The 18529-nt window shown below is 42.1% G+C and overlaps 1 protein-coding gene across 3 annotated transcripts in view; it reads left to right on the top strand.

Moving 5' to 3' along the window:
• LOC110496816 (protein capicua homolog) overlaps window positions 1-18529 on the top strand; it is a 45910-nt gene that overhangs the window by 7758 nt on the left and 19623 nt on the right. For all 3 annotated transcript variants that reach the window (XM_036952765.1, XM_036952767.1, XM_036952766.1), the window contains exons 3-9: window positions 9100-9231; window positions 9719-9887; window positions 10581-10680; window positions 10982-11164; window positions 15242-15374; window positions 15987-16162; window positions 16464-16602. In XM_036952765.1, the coding sequence (XP_036808660.1) occupies window positions 9100-9231; window positions 9719-9887; window positions 10581-10680; window positions 10982-11164; window positions 15242-15374; window positions 15987-16162; window positions 16464-16602 (1032 nt within the window). The remainder of the gene's footprint in view (window positions 1-9099; window positions 9232-9718; window positions 9888-10580; window positions 10681-10981; window positions 11165-15241; window positions 15375-15986; window positions 16163-16463; window positions 16603-18529) is intronic.

Genomic DNA, 18529 nt, shown 5'->3' with positions numbered 1-18529 from the left:
AAGAGGTCTATAGAGGTTAGTATATAGAGATGTATAGGGGTTAGTATATAGAGGTGTATAGGGGTTAGTATATAGAGGTGTATAGGGGTTAGTATTTAGCGGTCTATAGAGGTGTAAAGGGGTTAGTATATAGAGGTGTTTAGGGGTTAGTATATAGAGGTGTATAGGGGTTAGTTAATAGAGGTGTATAGGGGTTAGTATTTTGATGTGTATAGGGGTTAGTATGTAGAGGTCTATAGAGGTTTGTATATAGAGGCGTATAGGGGTTAGTATATAGAGGTCTATAGAGGTTAGTATATAGAGGTGTATATGGGGTTAGTATATAGAGGTGTATAGGGGTTAGTATATACAGGTGTATAGGGGTTAGTTAATAGAGGTGTATAGGGGTTAGTATATAGAGGTGTATAGGGGTTAGTATATAGAGGTCTATAGAGGTGTATAGGGGTTAGTATATAGAGGTGTATAGGGGTTAGTATATAGAAGTGAATAGGGGTTAGTATATAGAGGTGTATAGAGGTTAGTATATCTAGGTGTATAGGGGTTAGTATATAGAGGTGTATAGGGGTTAGTATATAGAGGTGTATAGGGGTTAGTATAGAGAGGTGTATAGTGGTTAATATATAGAGGTGTATAGGGGTTAGTATATAGAGGTCTATAGAGGTGTATAGGGGTTAGTATATAGAGGTGTATAGGGGTTAGTATATTGAGGTCTATAGAGGTGTATAGGGGTTAGTATATAGAGGTGTATAGGGGTTAGTATATAGAGGTCTATAGAGGTGTATAGGATTAGTATATAGAGGTGTATAAGGGTTAGTATATAGGGGTGTATAGGGGTTAGTATATAGAGGTCTATAGAGGTTAGTATATAGAGATGTATAGGGGTTAGTATATAGAGGTGTATAGGGGTTAGTATATAGAGGTGTATAGGGGTTAGTATATAGAGGTGTATAGGGGTTAGTATTTAGCGGTCTATAGAGGTGTAAAGGGGTTAGTATATAGAGGTGTTTAGGGGTTAGTATGTAGAGGTGTATAGGGGTTAGTATATAGAGGTGTATAGGGGTTAGTATATAGAGGTGTATAGGGGTTAGTATTTAGCGGTCTATAGAGGTGTAAAGGGGTTAGTATATAGAGGTGTATAGGGGTTAGTATATAGAGGTGTATAGGGGTTAATATATAGAGGTGTATAGGGGTTAGTATATAGAGGTGTATAGGGGTTAGTATTTAGCGGTCTATAGAGGTGTAAAGGGGTTAGTATATAGAGGTGTTTAGGGGTTAGTATATAGAGGTGTATAGGGGTTAGTATATAGAGGTGTATAGGGGTTAATATATAGAGGTGTAAAGGGGTTAGTATATAGAGGTGTTTAGGGGTTAGTATATAGAGGTGTATAGGGGTTAGTATATAGAGGTGTATAGGGGTTAGTATTTCGATGTGTATAGGGGTTAGTATGTAGAGGTCTATAGAGGTTAGTATATAGGGGTTAGTATATAGAGGTGTATAGGGGTTACTATATAGAGGTGTATAGGGTTTAGTATAGAGAGGTGTATAGGGGTTAGTATATAGAGGTCTATAGAGGTGTATAGGGGTTAGTATCTAGAGGTCTATAGGGTTTAGTATTTAGCGGTCTATAGAGGTGTAAAGGGGTTAGTATATAGAGGTGTTTAGGGGTTAGTATATAGAGGTGTATAGGGGTTAGTATATAGAGGTGTATAGGGGTTAATATATAGAGGTGTATAGGGGTTAGTATATAGAGGTGTATAGGGGTTAGTATTTAGCGGTCTATAGAGGTGTAAAGGGGTTAGTATATAGAGGTGTATAGGGGTTAGTATATAGAGGTGTATAGGGTTAATATATAGAGGTGTAAAGGGGTTAGTATATAGAGGTGTATAGGGGTTAGTATATAGAGGTGTATAGGGTTTAGTATAGAGAGGTGTATAGGGGTTAGTATGTAGAGGTCTATAGAGGTGTATAGGGGTTAGTATCTAGAGGTGTATAGGGTTTAGTATATAAGGTGCATAGAGGTTAGTATATAGAGGTGTATAGGGATTAGTATATAGAGTTAGTATATAGAAGTGTATAGGGGTTAGTATATAGAGGTCTATAGAGGTTAGTATATAGAGATGTATAGGGGTTAGTATATAGAGGTGTATAGGGGTTAGTATATAGAGGTGTATAGGGGTTAGTATATAGAGGTGTATAGGGGTTAGTATATAGAGGTCTATAGAGGTGTATAGGGGTTAGTATCTAGAGGTGTATAGGGGTTAGTATATAGAGGTCTAAACAGGTTTATAGGGGTTAGTATATAGAGGTGTATAGGGGTTAAGTATATAGAGATCTATAGAGGTGTATAGGGGTTAGTATATAGAGGTGTATAGGATTAGTATATAGGGGTGTATAGGGGTTAGTATTTAGCGGTCTATAGAGGTGTAAAGGGGTTAGTATATAGAGGTGTTTAGGGGTTAGTATATAGAGGCGTATAGGGGTTAGTATATAGAGGTGTATAGGGGTTAGTATTTCGATGTGTATAGGGGTTAGTATATAGAGGTGTATAGAGTTTAGTATATAGAGGTGTATAGGGGTTAGTATATAAGGGTGTATAGAGGTTAGTATATAGAGGTGTATAGGGGTTAGTATATAAGGGTGTATAGAGGTTAGTATATAGAGGTGTATAGGGGTTAGTATATAGCGGTCTATAGAGGTTAGTATATAGAGGACTATAGAGGTGTATAGGGGTTAGTATATAGAGGTGTATAGGGGTTAGTTAATAGAGGTGTATAGGGGTTAGTATTTCGATGTGTATAGGGGTTAGTATGTAGAGGTCTATAGAGGTTAGTATATAGAGGTGTATAGGGGTTAGTATATAGAAGTGTATAGGGGTTAGTATATAGAGGTCTATAGAGGTTAGTATATAGAGGTGTATAGGGGTTAGTATATAGCGGTCTATAGAGGTTAGTATATAGAGGACTATAGAGGTGTATAGGGGTTAGTATGTAAGGGTGTATAGGGGTTAGTATATAGAGGTGTATAGGGGTTAGTATATAGCGGTGTATAGGGGTTAGTATATAAGAGTGTATAGAGGTTAGAATATAGAGGTGTATAGGGGTTAGTATATAAGGGTGTATAGAGGTTAGTATATAGAGGTGTATAGGGGTTAGTATATAAGGTGTATAGAGGTTAGTATATAGAGGTCTATAGAGGTTAGTATATAGAGGACTATAGAGGTGTATAGGGGTTAGTATATAAGGGTGTATAGGGGTTAGTATATAGAGGTGTATAGGGGTTAGTATATAGCGGTGTATAGGGATTAGTATATAAGAGTGTATAGAGGTTAGAATATAGAGGTGTATAGGGGTTAGTATATAAGGGTGTATAGAGGTTAGTATATAGAGGTCTATAGAGGTTAGTATATAGAGGTCTATAGAGGTTAGTATATAAGGTGTATAGAGGTTAGTATATAGAGGTCTATAGAGGTTAGGGTATAGAGGTGTATAGGGGTTAGTATATAAGGGTGTATAGAGGTTAGTATATAGAGGTCTATAGAGGTTAGTATATAGAGGTCTATAGAGGTTAGTATATAAGGTGTATAGAGGTTAGTATATAGAGGTCTATAGAGGTTAGTATATAGAGGTGTATAGGGGTTAGTATATAGAGGTGTATAGGGGTTAGTATATAGAGGTCTATAGAGGTTAGGGTATAGAGGTGTATAGGGGTTAGTATATAAGGGTGTATAGAGGTTAGTATATAGAGGTCTATAGAGGTTAGTATATAGAGGTCTATAGAGGTCAGTATATAAGGTGTATAGAGGTTAGTATATAGAGGTCTATAGAGGTTAGTATATAGAGATGTATAGGGATTAGTATATAAGAGTGTATAGAGGTTAGTATATAGAGGTGTATAGGGGTTAGTATATAAGGTGTATATAGGTTAGTATATAGAGGTCTATAGAGGTTAGGGTATATAGACATCATAGTAACATACATCAGTGATAAGGGAAATGGGAAGAGTTATTATTGCAGTTATGCGACATCATTCTTCCACAATAAATATCATCAGTTGGTGTTTTGTTGACTGCGGTGGAAAAAGCTCACTCAGGCGCTGCTCCAGAATCTCCCATAAGTGTTCAATTGGGTAGAGATCTGGTGACTGAGACAGCCACAGCATATGGTTTACATCGTTTTCATGCTCATCAGACCATTCAGTGACCACTCGTGCCCTGTAGATGGGGGCATTGTCAACCTGGAAGAGAGTGAGACTACTCCTATCAGGGTAGAAACGATTCACCACAGGTTGAAGGTGATCACTCAGAAGGGCTGTGTATTTCTTGCCGTTTACCTTGCCCTCTAAGGGGTTGTGTGGAACTCAACCATGCCAGGAAAATGCACCCCCACACCATAGCAGAGGCACCAGAACCCTCATTTACTCAAGTGTTTTCTTTATTTTTGGCAGTTACGTATGTTTAAAAATGAGTGACTTCAGCGACAATAATTGTACATTTGAGTGTGGTGAAATGGTGCAACATGGCCGCAAGAGTGCTGTGTCAGAAGTAAGGTAGCATAACGTTTTGTGGTTCAGTCGTCTGTTATGTCTTTCAGAATGTTTGTAGGGGTGTGGCTCAGTGTGTGTGTGTGTGTGTGTGTGTGTGTGTGTGTGTGTGTGTGTGTGTGTGTGTGTGGTGGGGCAGTGGGGGTTCAACAGGTGTGCGATAAGTGGTGTGGGTCTGTGTGTGTGTGTGTGTGTGTGTGTGGTGGGGCAGGGGTGGTCAACGAGTATGCGATAAGGGGTGTGGGTCTGTGTGTGTGTGTGTGTGGTGGGGAAGGGGGGGTCAACGAGTGTGCGATAAGGGGTGTGGGTGTGTGTGTGTGTGGTGGGGAAGGGGGGGTCAACGAGTGTGTGATAAGGGGTGTGGGTCTGTGTGTGTGGTGGGGCAGGGGAGGGTCAACGGGTGTGCGATAAGTGGTGTGGGTCTGTGTGTGTGTGTGTGTGTGTGTGTGTGTGTGTGTGTGTGTGTGTGTGTGGTGGGGCAGGGGTGGTCAACGAGTATGCGATAAGGGGTGTGGGTCTGTGTGTGTGTGTGTGTGTGTGTGTGGTGGGGAAGGGGGGGTCAACGAGTGTGCGATAAGGGGTGTGGGTGTGTGTGGTGGGGCAGGGGGGGTCAACGAGTGTGTGATAAGGGGTGTGGGTCTGTGTGTGTGGTGGGGCAGGGGGGGGTCAACGAGTGTGTGATAAGGGGTGTGGGTCTGTGTGTGTGTGTGTGTGTGTGTGGTGGGGCAGGGGGGGTCAACGAGTGTGCGATAAGGGGTGTGGGTCTGTGTGTGTGTGTGGTGGGGCAGGGAGGGGGGTCAATGAGTGTGCGATAAGGGGTGTGGGTCTGTGTGCTTCAGTTTCAGTTCAACTTTGAAAAAGGGACGTGTCTCAACATGCAAGGCTGTTGAGAGCAGGGAGGACTCACACAAACAAACACACAGAGCCCAGTATAGCAGACGATACACAACCCCGGGCAGAGTAACCAAGGGCAAGTCCAGTGGTTTTATTTTATCCCACCGAAATGGGAAGGACCAAAAGTATTACAGTGTTGTCATGGATAATTTGTCTCTCGATGGAATTAGTGCAGCTCTCTTTGCTTATTGGATCGTGCTTCTCTCCACCATTCTGTCACGTTATACTCTACGGGGGGGGTTCACTTGGTCCCGTTGAAGTCAATGGGAGATGAAGTGAATGTTTAAAGCTAGCCCTGTCTAGAGCAGTAGTCTCAGCGTGTGTGCATGAAGTAATGTGCTCCGCCATGACCCTCCCATGTGTCATGAAATTACCCGAGGAGGGCTTGCAAGTTCAAGACTTCAAACACTTCTGAGAAGAAACCCCTCTATCCCCTAAAGGCAACTCAGTCATCCTTCGTCATGTACAGTATCTCACCTGGCCAACATCAAATTAAATCTAATGTTATTTGTCACATACACAACAGGTGTAGACTAACAGTGGAATGCTTACTTAGGGGGCCCTTCCTATCAATGCAGAGAGAAAGAAAATAGAGAAATAATAGAATAATAAGTCAAACACTAAATAATAGATGCACAATGAGTAACGACAACTTGGCTATATATAGGTATGAGGTAATTGAGGTAGATACACTATATATACAAAAGTATGTGGACAACCCTTCAAATTAGTGGATTTGGCTATTTCAGCCACACCCGTTGCTGACAGGTAAGGTCAAGCACACAGCCATGCAATCTCCATAGACAAACATTTGTCAGTAGAATGGCCTTACTGAAGAGCTTAGTGACTTTCAACGTGGTACCGTCATAGGATGCCACCTTTCCATCAAGTCAGTTTGTCAAATTTCTGCCCTGGTAGAGTTGCCCCTGTCAACTGCCCCGGTCAACAACGGCTTAGCCGCGAAGTGGTAGGCCACTGGAAGCAACGTCAACACAATAACTGTTCGTCTGTAGCTTCATGAAATGGGTTTCCAGGGCCAGTCAACTGCACACAAGCCTAAGATCCCCATGTGCAATGCCAAGCATCGGCTGGAGTGGTGTTAAGCTCGCCGCCATTGGACTTTGGAGCAGTGGAAATGCGTTCACTGGAGTGATAAATCACGCTTCACCATCTGGCAGTCCGACTGAAAGAATCTGGGTTTGGCGGATGCCAGGAGGATGCTACCTGCCCCAATGTATAGTGCCAAGCATTTCGCTACACCCACAATAACATCTGCTAAATATGTGTATTTGAACGATAAAATTGAATTTGAACTGTAAAGTTTGGTGGAGGAGGAATAATCGTCTGGGGCTGTTTTTCATGATTTGGTCAAGGCCCCTTAGTTCCAGTGAAGGGAAATCTTATCGCTACAGCAAACAATGACATTCTAGACGATACTGTGCTTCCAAGTTTTTGGAAACAGTTTGGCGAAGGCCCTTTCATGTTTCAGCATGACAATTCCCCCGTTCACAACGCAAGGTCCATACAGAAATGGTTTGTCGAGATCAGTGTGGAAGAACTTGACTGGCCTGCACAGAGCCCTGACCTCAACCCCATCGAACACCTTTGTGATGAATTGAAACAGACTGCGATCCAGGCCTAATCGCCCAACATCAGTGCCCGACCTCACTAAAGTGCTTGTGACTGAATGGGGGTAGAAGCTGTTCAGGGTCCTGTTGGTTCCAGACTTGGAACATGCCGTGCTGTAGCAGAGAGAACTGACACCGCCTGGTATAGAGGTCCCGGATGGCAGGGAGCTCTGCCCCGGTGATGTACTGGGCTGTATGCACTACCCTCTGTATCGCCTTGTGGTCGGATGCCAAGCAGTTGCCATACCAAGCGGTGATGCGGCCAGTCAAGATGCTCTCAATGGTGCAGCTATAGAACCTTTTGAAGATCTGAGGACCCATGCCAAATCTTTTCAGCCTCCTGAGGGGGAAGAGGTGTTATCGTGCCCTTTCGTGACTGTGTTGGTACTGTATGTGTGGACCATAATAGATCCTTGGTGATATGAAAATGTCAAGGGATCAATCGCGCCCAGGCTCTGTCGTAACCGGGCGCGACCGGGAGGTCCGTGGGGCGACGCACAATTGGCCTAGCGTCGTCCGGTTTAGGGAGGGATTGGTCGGTAGGGATCTCCTTGTCTCATCGCGCACCAGCAACTCCTGTGGCGGGCTGGGCGCAGTGTGCCCCAACCAAGGTTGCCAGGTGCACGGTGTAGCCTCCGACACATTGGTGCGGCTGGCTTCCGGGTTGGATGCGCGCTGTGTTAAGAAGCAGTACGGCTGGTTGGGTTGTGTATCGGAGGACGCATGAGGACGCATGACATTCAGCCTTCGTCTCTCCCGAGCCCGTACGGGAGTTGTAGCTACTACAACAATTGGATACCACGAAATTGGGGAGAAAAAAAATAATAAAAAATCTTAAGCAGCAATGTGCAATGTGCAAAAGCCCATATAAGTATACGTTGTTCTTGACCAACTAGGTTGTCAATGTAAAAGAGAATTTGATCTCAATTATGTACTTCCTAAATATCTAAAATAATGGAAGCATATATATACTAATCAACCTAGCAACCTATGTTGCTTTTCCAATTAGTTTTCCCTTGAACTGTTTGACTGTATTAACCAGTGTACTCTTAGAAAAAAAGGTTCTATCCAGAACCTAAAAGGGTTCTTTGGCTATCCCCATCGGAGAACCTTTTGGAGAACCCTTTCTGGTTCCAGGTAGAACCCTTTTGAGTTCCACGTAGAAACCTTTACAGAGAGGGTTCTACATGGAACCCAAAATAGTTTTATCTGAAACCAAAAAGGGTTCTCCTATGGGGACAGCCGAATAACCCTTTTGGAACCCTTTTTTTCTAAGAGTGTGTGTTTTCCAAAATGGTGGGTCGAAATTGGGGAGAAAAAAAATTATAAAAAATCTTAAGCAGCAATGTGCATTGTGCAAAAGCCCATATAAGTATACGTTGTTCTTGACCAACTAGGTTGTCAATGTAAAAGAGAATTTGATCTCAATTATGTACTTCCTAAATATCTAAAATAATGGAAGCATATATATACTAATCAACCTAGCAACCTATGTTGCTTTTCCAATTAGTTTTCCCTTGAACTGTTTGACTGTATTAACCAGTGTACTCTTAGAAAAAAAGGTTCTATCCAGAACCTAAAAGGGTTCTTTGGCTATCCCCATCGGAGAACCTTTTGGAGAACCCTTTCTGGTTCCAGGTAGAACCCTTTTGAGTTCCACGTAGAAACCTTTACAGAGAGGGTTCTACATGGAACCCAAAATAGTTTTATCTGAAACCAAAAAGGGTTCTCCTATGGGGACAGCCGAAGAACCCTTTTGGAACCCTTTTTTTCTAAGAGTGTGTGTTTTCCAAAATGGTGGGTCAATTCCCAATGGGGCTGAGAGGGGCATGACTAAATACTGCTCAGACAGGAAATATTTTGTTTTTCTTAAGGGTCACAAGAGAATTCAAGTGGCGGAGAATTCAGTATGGTCACGCCGTCACTGCACAAAGACGTTTGGGAACCACTGCAGTTAACCCTCACTATTTGAGACTTAAAATAAATCACCAACTATTCTTAATATTTTCCTTCCGAATCTGCCTTTTCCTCCCACAGTATGGACCAATGTGGAGCCTCGTTCAGTGCCAGTGTTTCCTTGGCATTCATTGGTCCCTTTCCTGGAGCCCAGCCAATCGAGTGCGGCTGCCCAGCCCGCTGATGGCCAACAGCTTGTCAATCAGAGCAAAGGTGAGGATTTGTTTAACACTTCACTCGTGTTGAAATAAATAGGCCTATTCTAGTCAGGTTGCATACACAACTCATGTGTTGTACTTACTTATTTTGTAAAGATATTTAGTGTACAGTATACCGTATTGCATCTTTCACTATTTGCTGCATCACTTCATAAATAAATAACTTAAATAACTGAACAAAAATAAATAACTCTCAGTACAATTTTTTTTAAATACATTTATGTTGGTGACATTCGACCTGCATGTTTTTGCAATTACTTTGAGATCTAGTTACATTGGGTTACATTGGGTTGATTATTGCGTCCAATAATCATAATTTCTCTATTAAACCATTTTAGCTTCTTATTGTAAGGGATAATCAACTAGGGGCTATGCGTTCTCTGGAAGTAATGCACTGTGCAGAAGGTGGGTGCCACGACACGGAGCAGAGTGATGAAAAACAACCAGCGTCCACCAACTAACTCCCTTCTCACTTGTCTCAGAGCCCCGTTGTGGGGTGGCCGTAGTGAGTGATGGATGGGTGGGTCCACCAGACGCAGAGCAAGGGTCTCCATCCCGCCCACCACCCTCCTCCAATGACAACGACCCCCCAGCTGGAAGAGCAGAAAGAGGTGGAGCCGACAGCGAGACGGAGAGCGATGCAGACGACCCGTATGTTTTTTTCTAGGTTGTTTAATGGTCGTTCGAAGGTGTGTCGACTGTTGTAATTGCAGGTGACACACTACGAGTGGGATGTCAAAGGAAATAATGTTGTCTGTAGTCTTTGACAGCCCCACTATGGCTTTCTAGAACAGTCCATCACAAATGCTTGCATTGCAGTAGGAAAGACCAGTTCCTTTCAATTGCCCTGGCGTCATTGATTGTTGAATTATCTTAGTTTGATGGAGAGACCTACATAGAGAAAGTGTCATAGTTGTGTTTGTATACCATAGAATGTACCACTTAATACCACAAAATTAGCTTGGTATTTAAGTGATGAAGAGGGATACAAGCTTTCTTGTACAATACATTTTTTTACAATACAACTTCTCTTTATCCAGGTACAGTATGTTACTAATGGCATATTCTCTTGAAGAAATAGCTATTAGCACAGAATTGAAGATGATTTGAAAATCTGTCCTACACATTCATACATTATTAAATGTTTCTGATTGGCAGGCCATATTCACATTACGTTTCTGATTGGCAGGCCTTATTCACATTACGTTTCTGATTGGCAGGCCATATTCACATTAAGTTTCTGATTGGCAGGCAATATTCACATTAAGTTTCTGATTGGCAGGCCATATTCACACAGACTTTCTGATTGGCAGGCCGCTATCACATTGAGTTTCTGATTGGCAGGTTTTTTCCGGGTGTAGCCAATGATCCTGCCCCGTCTACGGGCCCTATCAAGAGGCGCACTCAGTCCCTCAGCGCCCTTCCCAAAGATGGAGACAGAAAGGTGAGCTCTCTGCTTGTCTGTCTCTGGCTTTTATTTTCTTATCTGTGTCTCTCAGTCCAATATCTCCCACTCACATACATTATGTGTCCTTCTCTGTGTGCTATTAGCTCAAACTAGAAATTGCCATTATCTACAGATCGAGGATCAGATTACCTGACCCCCAATCCCAATCTTACCATTAGGGGGCAAAAGAATAACTGACCCTGTATCAGTGATTAGGGGCAAATTCGACCTACTCCTTGTGGCTCATCCCTTCCATGCACCCCCTTATCACATGTATCTGTCTCTCTCTCTCTCTTAGAGGGAAAAAGACCACATTCGGCGGCCGATGAACGCGTTCATGATTTTCAGCAAGCGTCACCGGGCACTGGTTCATCAGAGGCACCCCAACCAGGACAACCGCACGGTCAGCAAGATCCTGGGCGAGTGGTGGTACGCCCTGGGGCCCAAAGAGAAGCAGAAGTACCACGACCTCGCCTTCCAGGTACATACCAATGATGTATATAAACCCTGGCTGACTGACAGGGGGCTCTGTATTGAAGCCACCGCACAGCCATCTTGGTACTCCGATTTTGATAGCTATAGAAATGCATTTATTAATGTCTACATTCATCTTCTGTTACAGACACCTTAATGCAAATTCAATTATGTTAACTAAACATTAATCTAATAAAAATATATTCAATGATTGATTTGAGAGTACTAATGTTACTGTCCCCAATACAAAAAAATACTTAAATACATGTAATTTTGTCCTTGAAACATTTATTTGAAATACTGTACAATTCCTTTCATTACTATGGACTGCTCCTACTGGGGAGTGCCAATATGGCCGACCGGTGTCTTCAAAGCCTCTCAGTGGCCAATACAAAGCATCAGCAATCCAGGGTTAATATACATCATTGGTACATATTAGAGGTCGACCGATTATGATATGTCAATGCCGATACCGATTATTCTAGGACCCCAAAAAAAGCAGATACCGATTAATTGGCTGGTTTTTATATATACATTTGTAATTATGACAGTTATCACAAATAAGACACATGGCTTTCCCTGGTGCCAATTCAATGAAATAGTCCCACACTGGTGCTCTGCTTTTCTCAGCCATCTGTAAAATGAATATAATCGTACACACACACACACACACACACACACACACAGCTCTCTGACGTGACAATGATACTGAAGAGTCTGCTTAGGAGACACAAATACTCTCAACTGTTTGAATAATAAAAAAACTAGAGTTTAAGTTACCTGTGATGAATGTTGAAAACAAAAACTGTCATTTCTATATGCAGGAAATCTTATTTTAATAATGGGTATGGTAAGAATTGCCTACCAAAGTGTGACTCATAATTCCCATGGCACCTTCCAGCAAAATCTGAAAAGCCGTTCTCCTTCATTCATTTATTCCATAGGATATTTTTAGATTCACTTCAAATAAGGTCTGTGATTTGTGTAGGCTTACACCACCTTGCCAGTTTGATAACTGTGTAGATATCCATAGGACACGGTAACTCTGATCAATATTGGCTAAATATAATATTTTTTTTTTTTTTTGCAGAGTGGATTTATTAAAATATGAACTCCTTAAATGTTTCGCCGCAAGTTAATCTATGAATTATGATGCGTCGACTGTTTCTCTCTATACCATTTGTATTTCGTATATCTTTGTCTATTGGATGTTCTTATAGGCACTTTAGTATTGCCAGCCTAATCTCTGGAGTTGATAGGTTGGAAGTCATAAACAGAGCTGTGCTTCAAGCATTGCTAAAAGCTGCTGGCAAACGCAGTAAAGTGCTGTTTGAATGAATGCTTACGAGCCTGCTGCTGCCTACCACCCCTCAGTCAGATTGCTCTATCAAATCATAGACTTAATTATAATATAATAAACACACATAAATACGAGCCTTTGGTCATTAATATGGTCAAATCCGGAAACTTTGAAAACAAAATGTTTATTCTTTCAGTGAAATTCGGAACTGTTCCGTATTTTATCTAACGGGTGGCATCCCTAAGTCTAAATATTGCTGTTACATTGCACAGCCTTCAATGTTATGTCATAATTATGTAAAATTCTGGCAAATTAATTACGGTCTTTGTTAGGAAGAAATGGTCTTCACACGAGCCAGGCGGCCCAAACTGTTGCATATACCCTGACTCTGCTTGCACTGAACGCAAAGAACTGACACAATTTCCCTAGTTAATATTGCCTGCTAATTTATTTTAACGAAATATGCAAGTTAAAAAAATATACTTCTGTGTATTGATTTTAAGAAAGGCATTGGTGTTTATGGTTAGGTACATTTGTGCAACGATTGGGCTTTTTTTTCGCAAATGCGCTTTTGTTAAATCATCACCTGTTTGGCGAAATTGAAGTAGGCTGATTCGATAATAAATTAACAGGCACCGCATTCATTATATGCAACGCAGGACAAGCTAGTTAACCTAGTAATATCAACCATGTGTAGTTAACTAGGAATTACGTGAAGATTGATTGTTTTTTATAAGATACGTTTAATGCTAGCTAGCACCTTACCTTGACTCCTTGCAGCCACAAGTCCTTTTGATGCTGCACTCGCGTAACAGGTGGTCAGCCTGCCACACACCTGCGTCTCCTTGTGGATTGCAATGTAATCGGCGATAATCGGTGTCCAAAACGGCAGATTACCAACTGTTATGAAATCGGCCCTAATTAATCGGCCATGCCGGTCGGTCGACCTCTCATACATACAGTGGGGCAAAAAAGTATTTAGTCAGACACCAATTGTGCAAGTTCTCCCACTTAAAAAGATGAGAGAGGCCTGTAATATTCATCATAGGTACACTTCAACTATGACAGACAAAATGAGAAAAAAATCACATTTTAGGATTTTTTATGAATTTATTTGCAAATTATGGTGGAAAATAAGTATTTGGTCACCTACAAACAAGCAAGATTTATGGCTCTCACAGACCTGTAACTTCTTCTTTAAGAGGCTCCTCTGTCCTCCACTCGTTACCTGTATTAATGGCACCTGTTTGAACTTGTTAGCAGTATAAAAGACACCTGTCCACAACCTCAAACAGTCACACTCCAAACTCCACCATGGCCAAGACCAAAGAGCTGTCAAAGGACACCAGAAACAAAATTGTAGACCTGCACCAGGCTGGGAAGACTGAATCTGCAATAGGTAAGCAGTTTAGTTTGAGGAAATCAACTGTGGGAGCAATTATTAGGAAATGGAAGACATACAAGACCACTGATAATCTCCCTCGATCTGGGGCTCCACGCAAGATCTCACCCCGTGGGGTCAAAATGATCACAAGAACGGTGAGCAAAAATCCCAGAACCACACGGGGGGACCTAGTGAATGACCTACAGAGAGCTGGGACCAAAGTAACAAAGCCTACCATCAATAACACACTACGCCGCCAGGGACTCAATTCCTGCAGTGCCAGACGTGTCCCCCTGCTTAAGCCAGTACATGTCCAGGCCCGTCTGAAGTTTGCTAGAGAGCATTTGGATGATCCAGAAGAAGATTGGGAGAATGTCATATGATCAGATGAAACCAAAATATAACTTTTTGGTAAAAACTCAACTCGTCGTGTTTGGAGGACAAAGAATGCTGAGTTGCATCCAAAGAACACCATACCTACTGTGAAGCATGGGGGTGGAAACATCATGCTTTGGGGCTGTTTTTCTGCAAAGGGACCAGGACAACTGATCCGTGTAAAGGAAAGAATGAATGGGGCCATGTATCGTGAGATTTTGAGTGAAAACCTCCTTCCATCAACAAGGGCATTGAAGATGAAACGTGGCTGGGTCTTTCAGGATGACAATGATCCCAAACACACCGCCCGGGCAACGAAGGAGTGGCTTCGTAAGAAGCATTTCAAGGTCCTGGAGTGGCCTAGCCAGTCTCCAGATCTCAACCCCATAGAAAATTATTGGAGGGAGTTGAAAGTCCGTGTTGCCCAGCAACAGCCCCAAAACATCACTGCTCTAGAGGAGATCTGCATGGAGGAATGAGCCAAAATACCAGCAACAGTGTGTGAAAACCTTCTGAAGACTTACAGAAAACGTTTGACCTCTGTCATTGCCAACAAAGAGTATATCAAAAGCATTGAGATAAACTTTTGTTATTGACCAAATACTTATTTTCTACCATAATTTGCAAATAAATTCATTAAAAATCCTACAATGTGATTTTCTGGATTTTTTTTTCTTATTTTGTCTGTCATAGTTGAAGTGTACCTATGATGACAATTACAGGCCTCGCTCATCTTTTTAAGTGGGAGAACTTGCACAATTGGTGGCTGACTAAATACTTTTTTGCTCCACTGTATACCATACAGAAAAAAACAGATCTGGGACCAGGCTATAATAATGATGTTTATATCAATTGATTGTATTGTTTATTGTGCCTTTCAATACACCCAAAGACTCTAAACCGGAGAATAGGATATTATGTTTTCTTTCCATCCTTCCTTCTATCCTTTTCATGTTATGACTCCGTGTCTGACTCCATTTTCTCTCTCTCCCTCCATTCTCCCTCCCTCCCTCACTGTCTCCCAGGTGAAAGAGGCTCACTTCAAGGCCCACCCAGACTGGAAGTGGTGCAACAAGGACAGGAGGAAGTCCATCTCTGAGGGCCGAGAGACCCCAGGGGCCAAAGAGGCACGCGAGAGGAGCATGTCGGAGAGCACAGGTCAGAGTGCGTGTGTGTTAACGTGTGTGTATGTGTATGTGTGTGCGTGTGCGTGTGCGTGTGTGTTTGCATGTCTTTTTACTATAGGTGTCTTTTGTGTGTGTGTGTGTGTGTGTGTGTGTGTTTTGTGTGTGTGCGTGTGTGTGTGTGTGTTTGCATGTCTTTTTACTATAGGTGTGTTTTGTGTGTGCTTATTTATCATCTTAAGGTCTTACACTTTACTTACAGGAAAATGTACATAGTAATGAGAGCACTTTGATGAAAAGTGTTACATACTTATTTGTATATTTCCGTGCTCCACTCCTCTGAGGGTGCATGTATGTGGGTGGGTTTGTTTTTTCCTGTGCTTGTGCAAGCTATTTTTAAGCTTCTTGGTTGTGTGTAATTGTGTGATTGTGTGCTTGTATGAGTGTATTTGCTATTTTGGTATGTCTTGTATACAACGTCCTCTATTCTATTGGCCTGTTTCCCGGACACTGGACTAAATGGCAAGCTCATTTGAAAATCTCCATTGAATGTGCTTTTTAGTCCAGGAGTGAATCTGTGTCTGGGAGACCAGCCCTGTTTAATGTGATTTTACTAAGACTATTTTACCCCCCTCCTACGCCGTAGAGCCTGAGTCAGTCTCTCAGGGAATGGAGGCGAAGGGTGTGGCAGGCCCGGACTGGCCTGGGGGCTCTGAGAGTCATGCGGGGGCCTACAGTGGTCAGCTCCCTCGCCCCCGGGCCTTCTCCCAGAGTGCAGTACACAGCCTGGAGAGGAGGGAGCGGGCCAGAGATGTGGAGAAGGTACTGATATAGTTGGTGGCATCACTTTTTCTTCTGTTCTACCTGTTTTGTACGCCATTTTCTCCCCTTTTTTTGTCTTTCATTTTTCTTATTTCTCCATCTTTCTTCTCTCTCTGTTTAGTAATAGTTTTCCAGTAAAATACTGCATTATATCTGTAAGCACTTAGCATAGTAAATAGGAAACTCCCTCACCTTCACCACCAATGTCTAGCACCCACACCCAGGTCCTGCACGGCGGCTATTTTGAGCCAAACCTTCTATCACAGTGGAGCTAACTTCTAGCTCTGTGTTTCACTCTCAGTTGTGTCGAGATGGGGCAGGCTCATTCCGCAGCCGCCCCCCTACTCTCTCCCTGACACAGTGTGGGGCCAGCGAGGACGTGACCAGCGACGAGGAGCGCATGGTCATCTGTGAGGAAGAGGGGGACGATGATGTCATGGGTGAGGTCGCAGTCATATTTAGTGTGGCTACCATAGAATTAGGAAGTAGAATTAAAAAAAATAAAAGCAGGAAATGCATCACCTATGCCTCTACCGCCATTCATTTCAATTAGACTGGTTTGGATTTCTCCCTGACCGAAATGGCCTCCGTTATCGTTCCATTTTGGAACTTGGAAGGTTAATGACATAGCCTTTCTAGTAATTTAATAGAATCTCTATGGTGACTACTCTGGGTGCCCACTGTCTCATTCTCTGAAATAAAATAGTAGATTCCCTATTCTATTTACACTGCATTCTGAAACTATTCAGCCTTATTCTAAAATGGATTAATATTATTTTTGTTTATAAAACTGTTTTTTTATATATTTTTTCTAATTATTAAATTTTTCAAATAAAATAAAAAGTTATTGACATAAGTATTCAGACCCTTTGCTATGAGACTCAAAATTGACCCCAGGTGCATCCTGTTTTGACAACTTGATTGGAGTCCACCTGTGGTAAATTCAATTGATTGGACATGATTATATTTAGGTCCCACAGTTGACAGTGCATATCAGAGCAAAAACCAAGCCATGAGGTTGAAGGAATTGTCCGTAGAGCTCCAAGACAGGATTATGTCAAGGCACAGATCTACCATTTCTGCAGCATTGAAGGTCCCCCAAAACACTGGCCTCCATAATTCTTAAATGGAAGAAGTTTGGAACCACCAAGACTCTTCCTACAGCTGGCTGCCCGTCTAAACTGAGCAATTGGGAGAGAAGCGCTTTGGTCAGGGAGGTGACCAAGAACCTGATGGTCACTCTAAGAGATCTCCAGAGTTTCTCTGTGGAGATGGGAGAACCTTCCAGAAGAACAACCATCTCTGCAGCACTCTTCCAATCAGGCCTTTATGGTGCAGTTGGAGACAGAAGCCATTCCTCAGTAAAACGCACATATGACAGCCCGCTTGGAGTTTGCCAAAAGGCACCTAAAGGACTCTCAGACAATGAGAAACAAGATACTCTGGTCTGATGAAACCAAGATTGAACTCTTTGGCCTGGGCAGGGACTGGGAGGCTAGTCAGGATTGAGGGAAAGATGAACTTAGCAAAGTACAGCGAGATATTTGCTGAAAACTTGCTGAGGACTTCAGACTGGAGCAAAGTTTCACCTTCCAACAGGACAACAACCCTAAGCACACAGCGAAGACAACCCAGGAGTGGCAGGAGTGACAAGTCTCTGAATGTCCTTGAGTGGCCCAGCCACAGCCCGGAATTGAACCCGATTGAACATCTCTGGAGAGACCTGAAAATAGCTGTGCAGTGACGCTTCCCATCCCACCTGACAGCGCTTGAGAGAAGAGAAGAAGAAGAATGGGAGAAAATAATTAATATATAAGAATGGGAGAAACTCCCCAAATACTGGTGTGCCAAGCTTGTAGCGTCATACACAAGAAGACTCGAGGCTGTAATCGCTGCCAAAGGTGCTTCAACAAAGTACTGAGTAAATGGTCTGAATACTTATGAAAATGTATATATATATATATATATATATATATATATATATATATATATATATATATATATATATATATATATATATATATGCCACTATATATATATATATAAAAAAACTGTTTTTGCTTTGTCATTATGGGGTATTGGGTGTAGATTGATAATCCATTTTAGAATAAGGCTGTAGCCTAACAAAATGTGGAAAAAGTCAAGGGGTCTGAATACTTACCGAATGCACTGTATATGGTCTTAATGCTGCTCTATAGCTGTTCTGTGGCAACTCAATGTCTTGCACATTTAGTATCTATATGTTTTACTACAGTAACTATCCTAGAGACAACTCATATAGCTGCTGTGTTGCTTGTCTGTCTCATATTGGTCCGTTTTTAATGGCACATTCACTATTGTTTTATTTCCATGTCTTTACTGTCCTAT

The sequence above is a fragment of the Oncorhynchus mykiss genome, chromosome 18 (genome assembly GCF_013265735.2).
Source record: "Oncorhynchus mykiss isolate Arlee chromosome 18, USDA_OmykA_1.1, whole genome shotgun sequence".
Lineage (NCBI taxonomy): Eukaryota > Metazoa > Chordata > Actinopteri > Salmoniformes > Salmonidae > Oncorhynchus > Oncorhynchus mykiss.
This window is presented reverse-complemented; position numbering and strand designations above follow the sequence as displayed.